At 36.9% G+C, this 24601-nt stretch overlaps 1 protein-coding gene across 9 annotated transcripts in view; it reads left to right on the top strand.

Moving 5' to 3' along the window:
* Positions 1 to 24601, top strand: part of esrrb (estrogen-related receptor beta) — a 138569-nt gene that overhangs the window by 55916 nt on the left and 58052 nt on the right. For 3 of the 9 annotated variants that reach the window (XM_022673106.2, XM_049463683.1, XM_049463684.1), the window contains 3 exons: positions 38 to 77; positions 4673 to 4847; positions 16051 to 16119. Coding sequence is in view for 2 of the 9 variants with exons in the window: in XM_007257334.4 (XP_007257396.1) it covers positions 10522 to 10571; positions 16051 to 16119 (119 nt within the window). In the remaining 7 variants the exon portion in view is untranslated. Of the gene's footprint in view, positions 1 to 37; positions 78 to 4672; positions 4848 to 4985; positions 5171 to 9998; positions 10572 to 16050; positions 16120 to 24601 lie in introns of those variants that run through there. The other 6 variants (XM_015607900.3, XM_049463682.1, XM_007257337.4 and 3 more) reach the window with 6 other exon arrangements.

The raw sequence follows: 24601 nt of genomic DNA, 5'->3' as shown, positions 1-24601 counted from the left end.
CTCTCTCTCTCTCTCTCTCTCTCTCTCTCTCTTTCAGGTGCTGCAGGCCTTCACAGAGTTGTGGAATGAAGTAACAGGTGCTGTTTTCTTCTGTGTGCTATTTGCCATTTCTCTGATTTAAAAAAAGCTGTGAATGTTCCTCAGGTAAATCTGGCTTAAATTATTGGATTATTGTCCTTTCATTTGGCTGTGTGGTAATGGCTCAATGAAAAACATTGCAGTGTATGGATTTGCTGTCAGATCCCATGAAGGAGACATCCTCATCTCGCCTCTGGACCCCACCTCTTCCATATCCCCACCTGATACAGCCCCATTTCAGAGGAAGAGAGAGAGACCGCGCGAGAGAGAGAAATAGAAAGAGAGAGCATCAAGGATGGATAAAGGAGGAGGAGGTTATGTCCAGTCGTGGTACAGCACATCCACTCCAAAGTCCATTCAAAGATTTCAAAAACCACTTAGAGTCTCCTGTCCATTTTGTTTAACCAAGTAACTCTACAGCACGAGGTGAAGTGAAGCAAAATACCAACATGGAGCAAGCAGCGTGAGCGTGAGCATCTTCCAAATGAAATTTGGGGCAGGAGAGGATTGAGAGGAGTGGACAGAGGAATGAGTTTAGAGGAGAGCCTGGTGTCTGATTCGGTTTGAGCGCTGGAAAGAAAAATGTTTGGGTTTTGAATTATGCAATGTTCAAAGGGGCAAGTTTAGATTAATGCTTGATTCTTTTTGATCTGAGAACATATTTTACCAGAACTCCTCCACTGTCTAACCACTCCAAATGTGAGTGACTTTAACTCAGTTTGCCATTATGTCATAATTCATTTAGGGCGCAGCATCCAAGCGGAGGGCAGAAAATAATTAGGTATACTGCTTTTTAAAGAAAGCCGCTATAAACAAGACCTGTACAGATCCATCAAAACTGATTGAAACGGCATGGATCAAATGTTACATTGGGTAAAGATTTGGCCTGTGAAATATGACTTCGCAAATTATTCCATACCCAAAGTCACTGAGAGAAAAGAGTATGAAAATCAACCGCTGTCTAATTACTGAGCCTTAAGTGACAAATTTGTGGTGGTGCGGTTCATTTATTCATGATGATAATTTCGCATAAGAGACTGAGTTTGGGAAATCACTGAGCATATTATCAGAATGTGTCAAATCAGTTTGCTAGGCTTTTTCTTCATAGTTGTAATCATCACTGAATTAAACCAGTGATTAAAAGTGCTTGCATGTTCGTAAATGCAATGCAAATTTAACAACATAAAGCCAAATACACGTTAAATAAACATGCTTTAAATGTTTCTTGAAGTGATGTCATACAAGAACTACTTTAGGTTCCCTAAAGAGACATATTTGTAACATAAATGTATGTGTGCAAGATGTCTAATTTAATCTGATTATAATGAGATTTCATAACTTCTGTAAAATCGTATAGTTTCTGGTCAAAAATGACCAACCAAAGGAAATGAATATTTTTTCCCATAGGAATGAATGGAGTGCAAATGTATGTGCACACTTTTTTGCAAGCAGGAGTTACAAATACACTGTTAACACTCAACCAACCAGATTAGAGTACCACAGCAGCCACTTAACACACATTAGCAACAACCTGGTACACAATAGATACTGTCTAACCACTAATCAACTCCATAGAAAACACCACTGCATAAAATAATAAAGCTACACAATCGTTCTTTTTTTCCTTACACTTTTAGTTGTTGCTGTATTTCTTTAATGCATTTAAACATGTATTTTTGGATCCTTTTTTACTAGTAAAACATAATGTTCAGTTTTGACAAACAGAAAAAGGATATTATTTTGTGCCCCCAAAAAAAAATATATATATAATTTGTTATTTTCCGAATAATAAAAAAAATATGCTGGTTGTATTTAAGAAATAGTTATATGAGCCCAGGCCACTGAAGCCTAGATGTCATAAATAGCAAATATAATCTGAGAACTTGTAATATTCATCAATAAAGTGGATTAAAAATCACTACCATATCAGGTGATAAACAAATTATTACTATGGACCTTAAATCATATATATTGATCTGGTAATTTTTGTTGGAAAACACAAAACTAGTTAAAATGCATTTAACGGAACAGGAGGGTTAAGTATCTTAAGCATAATGACTTTTTTAAAAGGTCCTTAAACTCTTAAACGTACAGAATTTTTATTAAAAACAAGTTTTTTTTTACTTAAACCATACTATAGCATTACTCAAAGCAAGAATTTAAGCCCTTATTTGTTTAGGAGTGCACACGTTTATCTGTAAAAGCCTTCATTTAAATGTGTATCAATTTTTAAAGCAGCAATATATCCACAATAATTGATGCACAGTCGCAATTAACTACACTAAATTAAAGCCATCTCTCTGCCCCTAAGTGTGACTAATTTATGAGACTAATTTAGTACAGCAATGGGTGGCTGTAGGAAATGACTGTATTAGTATTTGTCTGTACACACAGAATATCCTTATTTCAATACAAATATGCTTTCTTGTCAAGTCTGCGTTGCTGATATATCCCATGTGGAAAGAAGATGAATAACTAAGATTATAAGAAGCTGTATTAATAAATAAACAGCCTCTTTAACTGCTTTGAGTTCTTGTGAAGCAGAGCTCCCTCTAGTGGAGTCAATAACATCTGGATTGGTGAGCTGATCCTCAATGACTCTGGGATGAATGTTTTAATCACACCTATGTGTACACATAGTTCATGTATCTGGATCTGTTAAAAGAAAAACAGCAAATGAAAAATTATGAATGGATAAATTACAAAAACCTTTGCTTCACCAGATATTCAACCTTGGATCTGATGCTGCATGATTAACAATAATAATTTAGCACTTAAAGTAAATACATCTTGCAGTTATGATTTTGAAATTGAAACCTCGATCAACCTGATAATGTAAGAATTAAAGATCTAAAAGGCTGATTATAACTCAGATATTAACACTTTATGTGTCATCAGTGCAGCTTAATGTTCTGCAGTGTAGCTTATTTTCAGGTATATATCATATTTTATTTATTTTGCTTGTGAATTACATATTACTAGAATAGAATTGCATGTCATCCAGGAACAGACAGTTAACTGCAGTGGTAGCTTCAAACAGTTTTGAATCCAAAAAATCCATAAAAAGATCTGTCCAGTACTGAGGAATGTTGCTGTGGAGAAAAATGCCACATTTCCACCAAAATATGTTTCATGAATTATGTAAGACAAAGTCAAGTGTCGAATAATATAAGTTACTCCTAAATAAAATGAGTAGAATAGATGAATTTAGTATTAAAGTAATTTCTGTGATAAATAAAATAATTAAAATAGGTTTCTGAAGTAAACAAAACAAGCAAAGTTATTTATTAGGAAAATAAGTCATGTTTTGGGGGGAAATAAAATAAATAGGGTTGTTTTAGGTAAAATAATGAGTTTTTAAGGGAAAATATAAAGTCAATAAAGTAAGTAAGATATTTTTCAGGTAAATAATTTCATTTCCTTAATTAAATAAAATAAGTAAGTCAGCCTTTAGGCAAAAGTGAGTGTCTTAAGTAAACAAAGTAAGTAAAATAGTTTTAAGTAAATAAGTGAAGTTCCTTAAGTAAATAAAATAAGTAAGGCAGTTTTTAGGTTTTAAGATTTTTAGTGAGGTTTCTAAGGTAAATAAAATGAGTAGAGTTATTCATTAGATACATAAGTAAAGTTTTTTAAATAAATAAAAGTAATGTAGTTTTTTGTAAGTAAAGTTTCTGGGCTAAATAAACAAAATTGTTTTTTAGTATGTCACTAATTAAGAACTTTCAATAACTTGTCTGACTAAAATAAAATTACATGTGTTTTGTAAATAAGTGAAATTCTCCATGTTTTGTTGTAAATAAAAATATACAGTGTCTGACACATGTTTGTAAATAAAATAAACAAAATTGTTTATAAGGTAAGTAAAAGGTGTGTCTGAGGCAAATGAAGTAAGTAAAGTAGTTTTGAGGTAAATAAAATAAACATGATTGATTATTAGGTAAGTGAATGGCGTGTCTGAGGCAATCAAAGTAGTTTTGAGGTAAATAAGTGACATTTCTGAGGTAAATAAAATAAGCAAAATTAATTATTGGGTAAGTAAATGGTGAGTCTGTGGCAAACAAAGTAGGCAAAGTAGTTTTAAGGTAAATAAGTACAATTTCTGAGGTAAATAAAATAGTAAAACGTTTAGGTAAGTAAATGGTGTGTATGGGGCACACAAAGTAGTTTTGAGTTAAGTAGGTAAAATTTCTGGGCTAAATAACAGGACAAAATGTTTATTAGGTAAGTTATTGATGTGTCTGGGGCAAATTAAGTAGGTAAAGTAGTTTTGAGATAAATAAGTGACATTTCTGAGGTAAATAAAATAAGCAACATTGATTATTATGTAAGTAAATGGTGTGACTGGGAGAAATAAAGTGGGTAAAGTAGTTTTGAGGTAAATCAGTGAAATTTGTGAGGTAAATAAAATGTTTTACACTTTTGAAACTTTGTCCACAGTCTTTTTTTTCTGTTTTTTGGCTGAAGCCCTAAATTCAGCCTAATGACTACATGACACCAACTCTCAGCTCACGTCGCCTCTCAGACTGTTGTCTTTTAACTTATTCATCAACGGCGGACTCAAATTCGACCTTTCTTCCTCTCTTTTCCTCTCCAGAACCCGCAGAACACACGGCCGGAGCTCGGTGGGGTTTGTCAGCAGTTAGTCAGCAGCTGTGCTGCGAGTTTCCATGTGCAGACCTGGGCGCTACGACCTGACCAGTCTGTGCATGCCAGCTTTCCAGTAAGGAGATACTGCAGGAAGGAGGTGGGGGATTCGCGCCATACTGGACGTAAGTGCTTTAGTTGGTGCTGTTGAGCTTAGTTGGGGAAAGTTTGAGCAGAGTTAGTTATAGTTTAGTAGCTCTGTGTGTTGGATGGATGGAGTGAGCGAGGGGAGAGCTGCTGCTGCTGGAGAAGTAGTAGGAGGAGGAGAAGGAGGAGGAGGAGGTGTGCAGACCTGTCGCCCAACTGCAGGAAAGCAGCAGCTGCAGTCAGTTTGTAGCTAAAGGCAGGTATAGGCAGGCAGAGGAAGCTGAGGACATCCCTCTATACCTTTTCTTACAGCAGGCGCAGCTGAATGAAGGAGCTGGAAATGAGCTGTGTGTGTGAGAAGGTAGAGTAACCCTCTCCTCCTCCTCCTCTTTCTCTTTCTCTCTCTCTTCCTCTCTGTCATTTCTTTTCGTTTCTTTTCTTTGCGACATGGGCTTCTTCTGTTGCTGCTGTGATGCTGTCGTTTCGTCCGTCTCTTATGCTTCTTGTGCTCAAACCTCTCTCAAACCTTTCGCTGTGTAAAAATCTGAATGACTGGCTGTAGAAAGATCTCACAGTGTGTCTGTGTGCGTAAACGTGTGCGTAAACCTGTGCGTAAAAGTGACTAAGTTTCTGTTCTCGCGCAACATGAGGAGTGAGGTGTCGCGCAGGTGCTTAAATTGCTGAATAAAAAATCAGCACGTGGGTAAAATCCTGTAAACACTAATGCTAAAGCGACGCGGTAAACAGCGTGTGTAAATTTAAAGCAGCTCCTACCATCAGCAGCATCTCAAACCCCCATCTTAAACTACCTTAAATGCTTAACATTAAAGTAAAATGAGGCGCGTTAATGATCAGTGTCATGTCACATGCTGCCAAGGAGCCGGGCTATGATCTCTCTCTCTCTCTCTCTCTCTCTCTCTCTCTCTCTCTCTCTCTCTCTCTCTATCTGTATCTCTCGCTCTCTGCCCCAGTAGTAGCCTATCCTACAACTAGTTGCCATGCACTTAGCTACTAGAGAGACAGAAAGAGAGGGAGAGAGAGAGCAATGACCTGACCTTTAAGGGCAAAGAACAGGAACAGAAATTCAGTGTCTTTTAGTTTGTGTAAGTACACTTAACACACTGCAGCTTTACCCTAAACTACCCCACCTACCCTTATCCTTACCCTAAACTACCCCACCTACCATTATCCTTACCCTAAACTACCCCACCTACCTATTACTAAATGTACTTCATTATTGTAAGTCTCTTTGGACAAATGTAATGTAATATAATAGAATTTTGACACAGTGTAAGGGAAAGTTTGTGTTTTCAAACTATGTATTAAACTAAAAATCAGCAGATTATCTTATATTTGCCCAATGGCATTTATGTTATTCCAGTCCTTAATATACACAGATTACACTATTAATATTGTGACATATTAAATCATTGACTTCCATGAAATGTATTGAAATTTTTTTTTTATTATTATTACAATATGTATATGTATTAAAATATAAATATATTAAATAAAACATGTATTTAAAATATATTAATATTTAAAACATATTTACTATACTGTATATGTGTTTATGTACATGTTTAGTGGGGTAATTTTTTTGTTGAAAAGTTGTGCTATGAGTGTATTGTTTACTTATTACAAACAAAATTCAACTACATATGCAGCTCTGTAACCTCTGGGACCACTTTTAAATTATAAGTTTCTTTGATTTTACCAAATTGAAAACCTTTGGAATTTAATCAGGAGGAAGAAGTATGATCACAAGCCATCAAACTAGGCTGAACTGCTTGAATTTTTGCACAAGGAGTGGCATAAAGTTATCCAAAAGCAGTGTGTAAGACTGGTGGAGGAGAACATGCCAAGATGCATAAAAACTGTGATTTTCTGAACTCTAAAAACGTTATGAATTTGAACTTGTTTCCTTTGCATTATTTGAGATCTGAAAGCTCTGCATCTTTTTGTTAATTTAGCCTTTTCTCATTTTCTGCAAATAAATGCTCTAAATAACAATATGTTTATTTGGAATTTGGGAGAAATGTTGTTCGTAGTTTATAGAATAAAACAAAAATGTAAATTTTACTCAAACATATAACTATAAATAGCAAAATCAGAGAAACTGATTCAGAAACTAAAGTGCTCTCTTATTTTTTTCCAGAGCAGTATATTTGTATATACATGTACAGGACACTCATAGTTAGTCAAACACTGACCACTGTTTACTTCAATTCATGTTTTCCAGTTTTTATTTTATTATATTTTTGCATTGCTTAATATTTAGATTTTTTTAAACCACACTTACATTTATACACTTTCATGATCTCAAAACATGTGTATTCCCCTTTGACATTTGTAATCCTTCTTACAGCAAATACATTGTAAAGCATTCCCACTATTATTATTATTATTATTATTCTGATTATTCTTCACTCAATCAGTGGGTTGCGTTGAGTGTATGTGTGTAGGGCAAGGCATTAAAAGATGAATGAGATGGCGTTCTGTGTGCAGCATATTCAGAGCCAGTTGCTGCCACTTAATAAGAATTCCAAAGGGATCGTTCCCCTCCCCTTTAACCAAATCAGGTGGATTAGAATCTCGGATGAATGACCTTTAATCCCATGTTTTGCAATTAAATTACAGTATGTTCCTGAATTTCTCAGACATCAATCATCCAGTCGATATGAAGCACAAAGTTGATATATTTAAAAATAGCTTAGCACATGCTGGGGCTCTTATGAGCCTTTTACATGGATGTTGGATCGGAAGAGCCTTTGATGCTTTTTTTGGAGTTTGTTCTTATAGCTCGTATATTGACTTACATAGAGAGACAGAGAGGGTTGTTAAGTACTGGACTAGTAGTTCAGTGTCAGCTGTATTTTTTAAACTGAAAAACAAGCAAAACGTCTGTTTATTTCTGCATACAGTATTTAGTTTTTGGTGTGTTTATAATACTGAAATTATGTTAAAAAAAATTGTTAATATGTCAGTAAATTTATGTAAATAAATTACATATTTGACTCCTGACTGCAGTCACATGACTAACTAGCTGTGATTTGTAGATGAGTGTGTTTTTTTTCTTAATGCAAAGCAAACCTAAAGGCCTGCAGTAGAGCATCAGTGTGGTCTGTGATGATCAATAGGGATTGCGAGACGTTTTAGTATTGATTATGGAAACGTGATCCGATGAATAGAAGAGGATTGGATTCTCTTAAGGTTAGGCTGGAGCCGACCACCGACGAGCCCTGCACCGTCCAGCATGTTCCAGCGGTGGCATGAAGCAGAGCTTAAACAGATGTGAAACAAGTGCAGTCTTTCAGCTGTTCCTTCTGTTGTGGTCGTAAAAGGTTTTTTCAGTGCTTTCTGAGTTCAGAACCTCTGTGTTGTGTGACATGTCTCTGCAGAGTTGCTGCACAGGCTTCATGCGTTTTATAGAGTTTGGATTTGCGAGACCCTGTAAGTTACATCTGCTCAATTGCCCATTGGTCATCCATGGCTTTGTCAGCGCTCCCTTTGGATGCTGTGGTGTGCCGTTGCTTTATAAAATGGGATACAGTAACACGGAGACCCTCATCAACTGTGAAATGGTATCTGCATTCCCTGCATTCTTCTTAGGCTTGATCAACAGTGAGACACAGGCGTTTTTAAAACCGCGGGACACTGAAGACAGCCGAGGATTTTACGCTGCTTTAGAAGCTGATGGGTGTCCAGTTTGAGTTATGGCTCGAAACATTTCTCACACTTGTGCTAAAACTTTCACAAGATGGTTGCTCTGTGATAGTGCAAAAAGGAAAACCTCATGTGACTCTCACTGATTTATTTCGGGGGATCTGCGCTCATTGTTGATTTAGGGCGTTTTAAATGTCTGCAAACATATTTCAGTGAGACCAAATGGAAAGAGCCTGTTTCTCTTTGTTTCGGACACCTTTTTAATATTTTTTAAGATGAAATGCATAAAATACATAATTAACTTCATATATACCATATAAATAGCCTTTAAATACATTACATCAATAATAGGTCAAATATATTAAAATGTGGTTTCAGGATGTCTTTTAAAGCCAGGAATTACATCAATTAACATAAAAATGTTGGGGAAAAAAATTAGTTGTTAGTTGTTATTAAAAATGGCAAAGTATGTCTACTGAAATATATTGCCCATGTTTTATTAAAATGCACCTTTGTGGAAGACAATTAGGGCTGGACGATATGGCCAAAATTTCTATATTGTAATGCAAATAAATAAAAATATGTGCATATGTGTGTACCTTTAGAAAAATTATGTGCCAGTTTGTAATGTAATGTGCCTTGTAATGAACATCAGTCAGTGATGTGCTGTGAATCATGTGAATTGAAATATTCATATTGGAAATTGAAGTGTTTAAAAATGATATCACTTTCATTAAAACATTTTCTGTCATGATATATATTTACATTGAATTATCGCCCAGCCTTAAAGACAGTATAGCCTTAAAGCAAATAGTGATTCTGTGGGTATATTTTACTTTTTGATTGTGGTAAAAAGCTCAGACTAAAGTGACATTTTTTCTTATTAAATTAACTATTATTTTTTTAAACCAAGCAACTGTTAGTTTCAAATTAGTAAAGGTAGAACTACTGTAGATATGAAACTTGCTGGAGTGTATAATTGAATATGTGCTATGTGTTTTCTATTATGTGTGTGTGTATGAAGAACAAACGTCTTCATAAGTACAGTGTAGAGTTATGGAGTCAGTTTTTTTTTTTAAGTTTATATACATTTATTTTATAGAAACTGTTCCCACAAGAAAACAAAATCAAATCTTCCAAATGTAAATGGCTTGGATTAGGGTTAGACTGGGCTTTAGGGTTAGTGGTATAATGTTTTGCTATGACTAGGGACCTCACATGGTGTTCTGTAGTAATTTGTGTTTGTGTACACATGTGCGCATATGTGTGTGTGTGTGTGTGTGTGCGTATATCACTGTAGCAGTGTGTGTGTGTGATTGTCTGTGTGGGCATTTAAGTCCCCCCCTACCCCACCTCCTCTCCCCACCCCCTCCCCTCTGTGTTCCACCACCAGCCTCTCTCTCTCTCTCTCTCTCTCTGTCGCTTTAAGTCCGGCCCCCCCGGAGCCAGCCAACAGCAGCTGTTCCATATTCATCAAGCCCTTCAGTCTTAAAGAGCCCTATCCTGAGCATGGAAAGAGTCATTTCTCTCGCTCGCTCTCGCACGGCCACTCCATCTTAACACTCGCTCCCTCTCTCTCTCACTCGCGCACTTGCTCTCTCTCTCTCTCTCCCTCTCTCACCACTGCTGCCTCTGCCTCGCTCGCTCCTCCACCCCCCTCCCCACCCACCCTTACCTCTCACACCCCCTCTCCCTCCACAACCTCAACTCTCTCTCATACACATCCACACACACATCCATACATACACACACACACACTCACACACTCACTGCTGCTCCTCCTAACACACACACACACACACACGGGCACATAAACTCACACACCGGCACTCTCTCCCGTACCTGTGCAGAACAGGGGGGTGCTGTACGAAAGAGAAGAGGGTGCTGCTTTTTTCTTTCTTTTTTCTTCTACCTTTTCCCTTTTGAAGGTGCTCATCACTCTCTCTCGCTTTTTGGGGGAGAGGTGTGCAAACAAAAAAAAGAAAAGGGGGTCACTCATTTCCTCTTTCCTCCTTCTCTGCTTCCTGGAATGCTAAAACTGGACTGATGGACATTTCCGAACTTTGCATCCCTGATCCTCTCAGCTATCATAACCAGTAGGTGCATCTTCTACCTCTTTCTCTTCTTCTTTTTTTCTACTTCTGCTTTATTAACCACTGTCTTGCTGTATCTCTTTCTATTTTTTTAAATCTCTTTCTATTTCATTGTCTCTCTTTTCTCTAAAAAGGTGTAGCATGTTGACTTCTGCTTAAGCTTTTTTATTTTAATATTTTTGCAGTTGTTTAAGTTTTTAAGTACGAGATTAAAGTGCTACTCCAGACAGGCTTTGTACTTTGGCCGGCTGTGTTGGAACACATTTACACACATCCCATCCTCTCTCTCTCTCTCTCTCTCTCTCTCTCTCTTACTCTCTCTCGCTCTCTCTATCCTGAGTTAAACGAGGCTTGAACAGATTATTAAGTATAGCAGTAGGTGCACAGGCAGGTGCTCAGTGCTTGCTCTGTGCTTGTTCTTTATGGGACGGGACGGGATGGGAGGAATAGTGAAAAGAAAGAAAAAGAAAAACGCCTTGCCCAAAAGCCGCTTGTTAGCTGTGTGTGTGTGTGTATGTGTGTGTGTGGGGGGGCAACTCTCTCAGCACATTGCGTTAAGTGTGTGGCCAATCAATTAGTAGCTCCTCGAGTGTGATTTCCCTTCATTTGTTTCCATTTGTGTGTGAGTGTGTAAGTGTGAGCATGTGCGTTTCAAAAGGAGAAGAAAGGAAAAAAAAACAAATCTTTAGGTACTTACTTGTTAGAACGGGACAAAAGCAGCGAGTAAAAAGGGGGAGTCGCGCTCAGATCAGCGCCCGCTCCTAAATGCACTGGGCTAAATGAAAAGAGACAAGATTAAAGAGATCTCATGGGGATTGGATAGGCTGAATTACATGGTGGAAATATTTGTTAGATGAAAAAAAAAAGAGGCAGATCCAGACCATGTACAAATCAGAGCAGTGGAGGACAGTGCTAGTTTGGCGGTGGGCTCGCTTCAAAGCTGCAAAGCCGCTCAGGACATTTTTTCTCTCTCTATATATATATGTATATATATTTCTCTCTACTGCACACTGTCCTGCTTCGGCTAGTTCCTACACCTGACCAGCCTGAAAAAAAAGAAAAAGAGAGAAGCAAAAGAATCAAAAGCCTCTTGATAACTTCACAGATCCAAAACTGACTGAGTGTGAACTTTAGCTGTAAATGTATTTTTGGTAAATAATAATAATAGTAAGTTAATTAATGTTAGTAAAAGAAATTAGGTATTTTTTTCTGTTCATTTGAAATTTACTTCATATTTTAATCTAAGCAAATACATTAATTTATCGTCCAAAGTAACAAATTATTTGTTCTTATCAGCATTAGCACAGAAAAATATTTTTTTCTATTCATATTTCAGTTTGCTTAAACCTATTTCATTCTTTTTTTCTTCTTTAAATTCTATCTGCTCATTTACAGTGTAAGCCTGTACACACACACACACACATATATATATATATATATATATATATATATATATATATATATATATATATATAAAACACCAGTACAGTCTTGTTCTTAGTAAATTTGGCATGAAAAAAAATTCATTCACATTTTACTTAGATTGAACTGGTTTCAGTCTTTATCTTTAAAATCTGCTCATTTAAAATCTAGTGTATACATTTTACATGTGTTTTCATATTCTTTTAATTAAAGGCACATACAAAATATTTCCTAGTCACATTTTATTTTACTTAATCTGGTTTCTTTCTCTTTTTCTCTTTTCTTTTTTTAACCTGCTCATTTAAAATCTAAGCATGTACATGTATTTGTCAGACCAAGTAAACTATATACTTATTAGTATTTGCACGTTCTCACGTTCTCTGCTCATGTAATATTTCCTGGATATTGTTTCAGATTTATAGCCGTCACAAGTTGTTTCTTCTCCCCCACATCTCCACTCCACACCAGTAATCTCTGCATTTACCATGATGTACTGATACATATATCACACACTGAGAGGAGCAATCATAAACCATATTCAAAGCACTCCTAATTTACAACAATAACTCTTTTCACGCTAAAAATCCAATCACCCAAATGTGCGCCTTGTTGTGGTCGGATTATCATAAAAAGATCTGTGGCCTGGCAGGCGGAAAGATTGATATGGCTGAAAAGAATAACGTAAAGCAGCTCAGCTGTATGGATTTTTTCACACGGCGTGTAGGATTACACCGGCACTACGACCCTACAGACGCACCGAGGGGACGGCCGGCACGAAACCAGCTGAAATGACATCAGTTCCTGCTGCCCTCAGTCCGGCCGGTGTGTGTGTGTGTGTGTGTGTATGGGTTTTTGGGGAAGTGTTCCTGGCCCGGCGCTGACCACGCTGTGCACTGCAGAGCTCGTTAACTCCTTAGCCACGCATATTTTAATCTGCTTTGTAGTTAACACTAAGCAGGATTACAAGCCTTCAATACAGCTCAGCTTTTCTAGGTCCACCACTGGGCAGCCGCTGGACAAGCCACTAACACACACACACACACACACACACTTTCTCACTTATTACACACGTTCTTTTTTGTGTTAAAAATTCTTGCTCGTAAACTTGGTAGATAAACTCTTCAATTCATGTGTCAGAACATGCATTTATGTTAGAACATCTGTACTGTGTATGTGTAAGTTTAAGTGTGTGTGTGTGTGCGTGTGTGTGCGTGTGTGTGCGTGTGTGTGCGTGTGTGTGCGTGTGTGTGTTTGGTCTGTTTTTGTCTAACATTTTTGCTGAGATTTTAGAATCCCCACATAGAGTAATTGCAGAACATATATTTACAACAATTTATTTATAGTGATAAAGTGATCAAAGTGTAATAAATAAATAACATGTTTCATTAAAATTAATTAATTTGATATTTTCTATTCTGTTCTGTTCTTTATTTTAGGAAAAATGTATGAAATTGTTCTCTGCTCTGATTTTACATTAAATCTGGATCACAGCGTTAGAAATAATGAGAAATCAAAAATGTAAATGTAAATTAATTAGCATTGTAATTAAGAATTTGTAAAAAAAAAGCTAATTGACGGATTTTAAATTAGAAGCTGCACGCGTTGAATTTGAACCATTCTTTTATTTTAGTTTTTAATTTTTTTTTCAGCAATTTAAATTGGTTGTTATTCAAATCTGTATTTCAACTAATTAGGTATGTGTTCAATTTAGTTTATTTGAATTCTGTTACAATAAGAGTTTTAAGATTTTTTTTCCCACAAAGATTTTTTCATATTTTATTTTTAATACAATATGCATTCTTCATTTAGATACTCACACAAAAGTGTACACTGAAAAAAAAATTCTACTACAAATTAAGCCATTATTGCTAAAACCACTAAAACCTAAAACTAAAACTCCTCTATAAGCTAAATAAACTCTTTTAAAATGAAACAGATCACAGTATAAAACATGCGTGAATATGGTGCTGTATGTTCTTGCTCATCTCTACACACACACACACACACACACACACATACACACGTACATTATAGAGAAACATGCAACAGCATGTGCTGAAATAAGTCAGATTAGTCAAAGCAAATAAAAAAACTGTGCGTATTGTTTTGCATAATGTGTTTACAGATCAGTTATTGATTTTTACACCACCACATCAGCACATGTGTGTTTGTGTGTGAGATTTGTGAGATTTCTTGTGTGTGTGAGTGTGTTTTTTGGTATGTGTTATGGGGTAGTGTGTAAGATCTGTGTATGTTTTAGAACTTTAATAATGCTTTAATAATACTTTAATATTTTTAAATAATTTTTTTCAGTTTATATGAATATAAAATGTTTTAGTATAAAGATTTTCTTTATAGAATACACCTCAGCACTTATCACAAAAATTGTTTAGTAATACATAATATAATGTATTTAAATAATTTGTATTAATGTTATAAATAGATAGTTTTTTTATTTATATTTAATTTACTTTTTTTTTTTATTCCACAAGTTATTAATCATGGACAGTTTCTGGGATTTTGAATCGGTTCATGTTGTTTGAAGTTTAGGGTAAGATCTGCAGAGAGATGAGCTGCTGTCATGTTGTAATATGGTGTGTTATTGATAGAGTAGGGCTGTAGGACTGTACTGGCCATGTGGATAATTAGTGTGGTTGGTGTTGGTGAATTTAGTGAGTATGGATGCCTCCACACAGACTGACCTCAGCGTGCACCACTGTCCTGAACTGGCACTGAGAGTGTGAACACTATATGCCTGCTAGTGTCAAATGTAAAGACGTCAGTGCAGTTCATGTCGGACGGCAGCGAAGAGTTAATAATGCAAAAAGAGTAAAAAAAAATGCTGGCTGCTCCGGGCTCTGTTTGCCACATGTGGCAATTCCTGTTGAATTATTTATTTATGTTTGTTTTAATAATTATTTCTTCTTATTCTTTTTTAAGAAGGCACTGGGTTGCCAGAGTGCAGGGCAGCAGCTGGGGGAAAACGGCTGTATTTATTTCACCTCTTGAGTCGTTCTGGTGCTTCCTTGCCATTCAGAAATCTGGCAATATTGGGACTTGTCACTTTGAGTTTTTCGGAGCTCGTTGGCTCGTACGCAATGAGCCACAATGAAAAGAGACAAGACTTTTCAAGCTTTTTCTCTCTAACCGACAAAGCGACCCCCACATATTCCTGCTCACACCACTCTCACCACTCGCACCAGTCCCCCCTCCTGTTTTCCCCCCCTCTTTAGTGGAATGACAGTTGGATTATGTATTTCTGTGGCGAACCTCCGCACACACTCAGTGATGAATTGCATTTAAATTTGTTTGACTTCATTCCCAAGTTGGCGCATTGAGCGCTTAAAATGCACATCTCTTCCGGCGCTTTCCCCTCGTTTTCTCTCTCCCCCTCTCCTCCGTTTGATTCTATTAGCTTTCGAGAAAACAAGGCGAGGGAATTGCATTAGTGTATCTTAAGTTAAAAGCTCCTTGCTCTTTGACCAAGTGTTTCAGTGCTATTGGGTTAATCAGATTTTTGCTGTCTGCGTGGAGATGCTATCGTGGGTAACCAAAGCAGCCCCCACTCCGACACTATCCAGATGGGATCAGCTTACGGTAATTTGGTTTCAGAATACATTACCCACAGAGGCCTGCCTGTGGTGGCCACGCTCGACCCACCTTTTCCCCTAAAAACCGAGAGGCTTCAGCCCTGCTTGGCTCACGGGAGCTGTGCTAGTGACCGCTCTTGGGTCGCTGCTGACCTTTGAACACCAATCGGCTAAATCAGCCTAATCAAGCAAGTGCCTAATGTCTGATTACAAACAAATGCACAGATTATTTCTGAATCTCTCACTTTTTTTTTTTTTTTTTACACATTTTTGATCTGTTTTTCTAGTGCCCAGTGCACTTAATGGAGCAGCACAAACAGAGATGGTGCGGCTGGATGCCCTTTTTTATTAACACACAAATTAAAGCAGCAGAAAGCAGAAAAAAATAAATCAAACGTAAATCAAATGTTTTTTGGTCTAAATTCCATTTCTGTCACCCCATTTCTAAATGCGTCTCCTTGTACCAACAGGGCCTCCTTGTCCCATTCATTAGGCCGATTACTCAGTCCACTGGCCACTCTGGAGCCCTCTCACTTCTGGTAAGCCCTGCACAGCACTCTCATTCCATGCACTGTAAATGAATTCACTTAGTGGCCGTGCACCCGTGCGGCCCACATGGGAGGCCAGCCTTCCCCGGGGTGATTTGGGATGCGCTCTGTATTGACCGTCCCACTGCTGCTTTCTTTCTTTTTTTTTCTTTTTTTTTTTTCCTTTTTTTGTGTGTGATGCGTGTTTGTGTTTACAGGCACTGCTTGCACATGCTGTGATGAGTGTGTGTTTTTTTCCCTCACAGTCAGAACACACTCTCACACTCACAAACACACACTCACACACACATAGATTCTGCCCCGGGTTGCCAGGATTTGAGGCATTTCCTCAGTAGTTGATGCTGCTAAATTAGATCAGAATGATATGTAAAATGTATTTACAGTGTGCGGTCAGTGTGACTGGTTATATGTTGTGTGTTTGTGTTGTGCTGACCACATCAGGTGGCCATTGGCTTTATCTTTTATAGAGGGAGACGCAATACATTGTTTCAGCATTGTAATCGCAATCTGCACTAATCACATTGCAGGATGTGAAATGTCAGATTACTTAGATTTTTTTTGGCACACTATTCTCATTTTCCCTGAGAAATCTAGAAGGGTATGTTACTAATTGTAGGATATATTAAATAACTGAATGCTGGTGAAATATTGCAGTATATCCCAGAAAAATACACTTTAGCAAATCATTTTCTGTGTATCAGTAGGTGGAACCATGAAAACAGGTGTAGCCCAGTCAGTGGTAACGCATATATAAATCTAGAGCTGGACGATATGATCAAGATATACATCACAATATATATCTCAATTTTGGTCAATATGATATAATAATTCTGATAGCAACATTAACAATAAAAAATGCAGAAAAACTACATCCACCAGAGTATCCACAATGGACATCTATATTTAAAAACTTATTTAAAAAAAAAAAAAATGTATTGACTAATCACTATCAACATCAATCACATATCACAGTTATTAAAACATTTTAAATATTTAATGTATATAAACATGTTAGAATGCTTTTTCTCAGCTAGAATATGAAAACTAATCTACAGTATAAGCTGTGCACTGTCTAGTGACTTCTCCTTCAACTCACACCCAAGTTAGATTTGATAGTTTCTGAGCACAAGCTAAAAAAGTCTTTAAAAATACTGGATGATTAATAGCTCATTTTCAGTTATTTTTACTTTTCTCTATATCCAGTCTCTGTAGTCTCTATGGTACGTGGTGTAGTTTCCAGTACTGTGTAAATGTACCCCCGGTACCCCGGTCACTCCGTTCTTGAGGTCGCGCTGGTGGAGGACAGCTCCAGCTCTAGGTGTTGTTCTTCTCCCAGCAGAGTGCTGCAGTCTCACTCCCTCATTCAGCACTCTCACACCCTTGCGGCAGCGGCCGAGGCAGCCCACGTCACCGCGCCCGTCCCGCCTCGCCTCATTCTCGCTAAGGTAACCTTGGCATCCTAGCCGCACCGTGACAGTGTGTTTAAAAATAAAGTGGGGTCCATTAGCGCGCTGGGGATAATGCCTGGCTGAGACGGGGCCAGGGCCTCGCATCCTGCCTCCACCCCACAGCCAGCGCTATCACTGACACTGCGCGTCAGCACATCTTCCTGTTGCTCCAACACTGAGAGGGCACTCAGGATTCACACACACACACACACACACACACACACACACACTTGGGGGGACAGAACTATGGAACCATGCACAGAGTCTAAAATGTGGTAAATGTGTTCTAAGATTTTCTGCAGTGTTCATTACGCCTGTCACAATATCGTTTTTTACTGGACAATATATTTATAATCACAATGAACAATATTATTGATATTGTAAGAGCATTTAATGCCACTGATATAATGATAATTTTGTACCATTTTAAACTTATTGATGCCATCTCCAAATATTGTAAGGTAAACCAATACGAACATAGTTATCGAGACTGGACTATCATTAGTGTTAGCGCTGAACAATATATTGTTGTAAATATAAATATATATCTTAAAACATTTTATACAAGTTTTAAATAATGTCATAATATTAATGTTACAATCTAAATGCATTAATTACAGAAAGAACAAACACGGGTCCATATTTGTGTGGAAATGTTTGTGTGGAAGGTTTGTGAGGGATTACTCTTGAAAGAACAGTCTGGTACAGATTATGCCTGATAAACATCGCAATTAAAAGTTGCAACTGTGGTTGACTTGATTTCACCATCGTAATTTCACCTCATAATTCTAATGCTGTTCACTCAGAATCAGTGTAATATGTGTCAATGTGTCAGTGTCAATGTTTTTTTATATAAAATAAATTACGTTGATACATAGTTACATGTTTATATACGTATCCATTACACTCCATAAATACTGATACTGACTTTGTTATACTTTGATAAGTGTTTCGTATCAGATATCATATTGTTTCATAGCGTATATCTCCATTTCTCTACATTTACTGTTTTACTGTTTATTTTCTATTTTTAATTCTGTTTAAATTCTGGGTACCACTTTAAAATAAGACTGCCTTTATAAAGGGTTTATAAATGGTTTAGTTTATTAATGGTTACTAATTAGGTTGTAAATGCCTTAAAAATCATTAATAATCAGTTATAACACATACGTAGAAATGTACGTAGACCTGTTGTTTGCCAAATAGTGAACCCACAGCCACATAACTGATTATAAATGATTTTTAAGGCATTTACTACCTAATTAGTAACCATTAATAAACCATTTATAAACCCTTTATAAAGGTAGTCTTATTTTAAAGTGGTACCAAATTCTGTTAAATTAATTTTTTTAATTCACATTCACAAAAAGTTCAGAGCCGGTATGAAGTTGTGGGTAGATAGAGTGTGACAGATGTCAGGGTGTGAGTGCTGCACACACTGCACTTTAATGGAAATATGAGTTTAGCTTTTCGCAGCAGCAGGGTGGTGCTGTCCACACCGCTCCATCTCTATTTGCATCCGTGACACCGTCAATCGCACAGACACCTGGGAAACGATCCACACCCTGCTTTCTGATTCGCTCTCTAATTAAATGTTTATGGAGGGAAAATGCTAAGTCCACTAATTTACACTTTGGAGAGAGGTGGAGGAGGAGGATGAGGAGGGGGAAGAGCAAAGTGAGGCGCGACGTGTGTTGGGTGGCTATGCGAGTGTTTATCAGAGAATGTTATTGGTATTGAACGGCCAGTCGTTTGAAGGTTATGTTTCTGAGCAGTAATTGAAATGCAAAATAACATTAGGATCGATGGTTAGCTCTGTTTATTTATGAAATCAATATTGAAACGGTCCGTCACAATACTGCCTCTGATTCCTCCTGACAGCCAAACTGAGAGCACGCTGCAGCGGCTGCAGAGACTCCAGCAGCTCGCCCGGCCCCAGCCTAGCGGCTCTGCCTGTAGCGCCCGCACCAAGCCTGTACCCTGTACACACACACAGACACACACCCACTCACTACACAGACACGCACAAGGCAAACAAGTTCATGAAAACTCACAGGGAGAAAGTTCACAGGGGAATTTGCATTGTGGCACTATAAACTGATTCATAGGGAGTGTGAATAATATCATTTATAGATATTCTATTAGAGTACATACAGTTACATTAAGTTGACTGAACTGAGAACTTCAGATCAGATCAAATCAGACTACAAATCTTAATACTTAGCATACTGTTCATATTTATTTTATAAAGATACTTTCTAATAATTTAATGCTGTAAAAACTATACTATACTTTACAGATACATATGATTTTATTTTTTTATAAAAATTAAAAATTATAAAAAATATAAACAATCAAGCCAGGACCGCTTTTATATTTGCGTAATAATAATAGATCTTGAGTGTTTTTGCTCATAGCTACCATATTAACATGTGGCTAATATTCATGTACTTTTACATGTAATGTTGAATACTTTAATAAAGAGCATGACTTATTAATGTAAAGCACTTGTTCTAGCCAGTTTAATTTTTCAGTATAAAAAACGTTTATAATCTAAACTCTGACTGACTATCGTAATTAAACAAAGTCATACATTTTGCACATTGGTGTATTTCTGTTAACTGCAACAGAAAAGACTAGGAAAATTAACTAATAATGCTAGAATACAATCTGTTATTGATACAAAATCTTAAAACATTTCAGAATCTCAGATTTCGTCATCGATCAGCCTTTACATTAGGAGCACCTGTATAATATTGCGTAGGCTCTTGTTGCGCTGCCTCTGAAGGCAGGTGTCCTGTGGAATCACATCAGTGAGCTTTGGGAGCTTTGGTTTATTGATTATTTTTTCTTAGGCCCATTTTGGTACTGCAGGTACTGGCCATTGCATACAGGGAACACTCCACAAGACTTTTCTGATGAGATGTTCTGACCCAGTCGTCTAGACTTTGCTAGAGTTTGCTTCTTGTCAGAGTGTCTCAGATTCTCATGCTTTCCCATTTTAAACTTCAGGAACTGACAGTTTGCTTGCTTATTTAACATTTTCCTTTCTCTTTGGTGCTAATATTAAGGCTAATCAGTATACAGATATCATTAAAGCTAGATTGCTTGACAGCCAGAAGCTTTTATTGTGATTTAAAGAATCTGAAGACATTCTAAATGAATAAGGAAGCCCAAACCCAGGACTTTTAAGGGGATTTCACTCTTGGCTTGGTTACCTTTCCTTTAGACTTCTCCCTCTTCTGACATTTAGGAAGGTTGTCACGTTCATTTCTTTGTTTTAATTCAATGTCAGTGTGTAATCTCCACCACGTAAATCAAAGTCTATTATACAGCTGCTTTTGTTCCTCTTGCTTTCCAGTGCTGATCTGTGAATGACAAGCAACAGCAGTGTGTTGAGTGTTCCCCCGAAAAGCAGAGCGCATTATAATGTAAATCTTTATCCAGTGTGCCAATCGCCAAGCGAGCAGACCTGCTTCTGTTTCTGAGGCACAGTGGGGTACTTGAGGGGGGCAAACACAGCTTTTTTTGGTAAATTTTTATGAGTAAAAGTGTCAGCAAGGCTGAGTTAGAGCTTGGACAGTGAGAGAGTGATTTACACACTCCTGCTGTAGCTTTCCTGCGTGAAGTAATATTTATAGATCTTGTATCTGGCTGATATCACCAGAAAAGTAAATTCTGGAACGGATAGATAGAATCTTATAGCAAATCTATCATTAAATAGCATACACACGTTATCATTGTTGTGATGAGAGTGTGTGATAGCTGTGTGCCTGTAACTGGAGTGTATTGTAATGATTGGGAATGCTAGAAATGAGCTAAAACTAGAAAAACTAATTTTATAGCTTACATTATTTGCTAAAAGATGGAGTAATTAATCAATAATTAGTTGATAAACAACATTCAGAACTTGAACCAATGTAATGTTTATTTAATAATTTTTTCTACTATCAGTTTAAAATATTAGTTATTTAACATTACCTTATTGTTACCATACAGTGATGCACTGATTCTGCAGAATGTTTTCTCGAAAAATTGAGTGATTCAAAGTAGTTCTACTTTATTTAGAAATTTATTTAGGATTTTAAAACTGAGTTTAGAACTAACTGTCCTCTATAACATCTATGACAACTTATGACAACATGCTATGGTCATGTATCTAGTTGTTGTTAGTGTCTGACTGTGACGTGAATGAGTAGGGCTTCAGACTCTCAGGCTGATGCTGTGTGAACAGTCGTAAGTGAAGATGCAGACAGGGCTGGCCAGGTGGATCTTTTCATCTCTGCTGTAGTGGATGTGTGTGTTGCGCTCTCCACTGGGCATTCCCTATGATGAGGAGAGTAATTGATGACTATGGAGCGACAGGCTCTTTGTTCATAGCAGGTAGAGTTCCCCCCTAAACAAGGGCAGCCTATGAGAGGAAGATTAATGAACTAATTTCATGCATCGTTCCTTTGCTTCTGTCTGCGTCTACCCCCAGCTTACGCACTGAGACCTGTAATATACACAGAATGGTGTACCTTTACAATATTACTTCCATCTGTTGTGAATGGATGTGGCTCAGTATGATGCGTTTGTCCTTTAACCCTCGGTGTGCTGAATATTTATTTACTGTGTGTTTAGTTAGCGTTAATCTGACAGTGGTGGATGATCATAGGGTTTGTATATATAAATATATTTAGATAACCAAAGCAGGACATTTTGATAGGGCTGTTAGACTACAGCATATTGTAGTGTTTAATACAAACATTTAAACTGAAGCAAATTATTTGAATACTGATTACGTCACATTATGTAAAAAAAACTTCAATAATAACTTATTTATATAATATGCTGGCATACCTTATATACTGCTTGGGGCAGCAGTATATAAATTCATCATGAACTAATACATCAGAATTTAAGTAAGACCTTATTGTGGGCCCAGATAGATGGGACATTGCATTTCTGTAGTTTTAAGTGAAGGCATTAAACATTCCACATGCTGCATAATATACCGTTTCAGCATGCTATGTAATTATATGCAATATAAAAAAAAACATCATACCACAACTTTTTTGCTGCTCAATACAAAAGAATAGAATATTAAAAAAAAAACTATACTTATTTACCATAACAAATGCAAATGATATTTACCAAGTAAAAATAATGCACAGATATATTCAGCAAATGTAATTAAGTAAAAGACAAAATCAGTTATAATAAACAGTAACGATTTCTTTGAAAGACAAGACAAAATTGTATTTAGGTAAATACATTTATGCAATGATAAAAATAAAAAGTGGCAAAAATTAAGAAAACTTGCAAAATAAAGTGGTTGATATTCATCTCGTGGCCAAATGTTTAATTTTTACTCTAGTCTTGCATACACTGTCCAAATCATTCAATGCATAAGGCCATATTCTACATAAATTTGATATTCTAAGCACAGTTCTTATTTTTCATATTTTGTGTTGATATAAAAAAAATTGGAGCAGAAATCACCAGACCATCTAGAACTCATGTGAAAGTGGTATCACACCAGACCTGGGCTCTGATACAGAGAGATTTTACTGTGACAACAGCTGGGTGAAGAACAGCCAGCCAGCCCCCTATCACACACCACCTGAGATTCTGAGAGTCCGTACGGTGAGCGATGTTACAGCTGCTCACAAAGACTGATGTTGAGTCAAAGGCACTTTTTTTTGTACCTTAATAAACCAGAGACACACTGAATGATTTCTGCAAAAGGGACACCCACATTCCGCCTTCACTCTATTTCTAGGGCCCAGAATATATTTGATGTCAGCTAATTATTTAGCAGGAAAAGCACCATTATACATTATTTCTAGTGTAAAAAGAAAAAAGGGAACGATTTAAAAAACCCTCCCTTGTGTGTGCCAAGCGAGGACTGAACTACTTTTTCCATATGATGAGCTGTTCAATTCAAGAGGGATCTTCACCGCTGGGCTTACACAGTTACATGTTAACTCATTCACTGCCGCCAGCTCTGTGAATGGAGCTATACCACTGTGGTGATTGTGCTAATGCTGCGATAACTGCAGGCCACTCACTTTATGCTGTCAGCAAATAACGTACTATGATGTGTATCTACAGTAACTTTAAAAATCACTGTCCCAATTTTCTATCTTTATTATTATTATTATATATTTTTTAAATATACCATTTACTATTTACGTTGTGTAAATATCCCACCTCAGATCAAAAGAGGCGTTTCAGGATGACTATGTTGTCACTGTCATGTCAAAAGCTTGTATCTCGAAAATGGCAACTTTACAGAAGAAGCTTTCAATTGAAGTGAATGAAAAAATATTTTATTTCAAGTCAATTTGGAGCATTTCTATTGGTCCATTCTTCATCATATTTAGAGACAATGTAAAGAACAACAGCTTAAAGCACGGATGACAAAAAGTTAAAAACTTAGATGCAAAAATAAAACACTTTTATTATCAGTTTCTAAGTTTCAGAGTTTATTGAACCCAGTGGTGTAAATGTGAATTGTTTGGCACAAAGGTGGTGGGAGTGAATGAGCAAAAGTATCAGAATACATTAACATGCTCTTCATATGTAGCTATTTTTTTATGTCAGTATTTCTGATCATACCATGGAGAACATCAGTAATAATCCTAGAAATTTGGACTCTAAGAGCATGGACTAAATAGTCCTGATTAATAGGAATTATCGGGTATTAAATTATTTATACTATCATTTATACTAACACCTGCGATGGATTGGCGGCCTGTCCAGGGTGTATCCTGCCTTCCGCCCGATGTCGGCTGGGATAGGCTCCAGCCCCCCCGCGACCCTTAACGCATAAAGCGATTGACAATGAGTGAGTGATTTATACTAACAGTACTTGTTTTATGATTTTAGTTTTATTATAAAACTGTATATTTAGGCGGTATCACTCACTCTTAAGCCTATCAACACTTATGAATAAGCATTAGTAATATATGCAACTTGATGCAACCAGGTCACATGGTCAGATCATGCAGATTCCCTCAGCTGATCTGTGTTCTTAGGTC

The sequence above is a fragment of the Astyanax mexicanus genome, chromosome 14, assembly GCF_023375975.1.
Source record: "Astyanax mexicanus isolate ESR-SI-001 chromosome 14, AstMex3_surface, whole genome shotgun sequence".
NCBI lineage: Eukaryota > Metazoa > Chordata > Actinopteri > Characiformes > Acestrorhamphidae > Astyanax > Astyanax mexicanus.
This window is presented reverse-complemented; position numbering and strand designations above follow the sequence as displayed.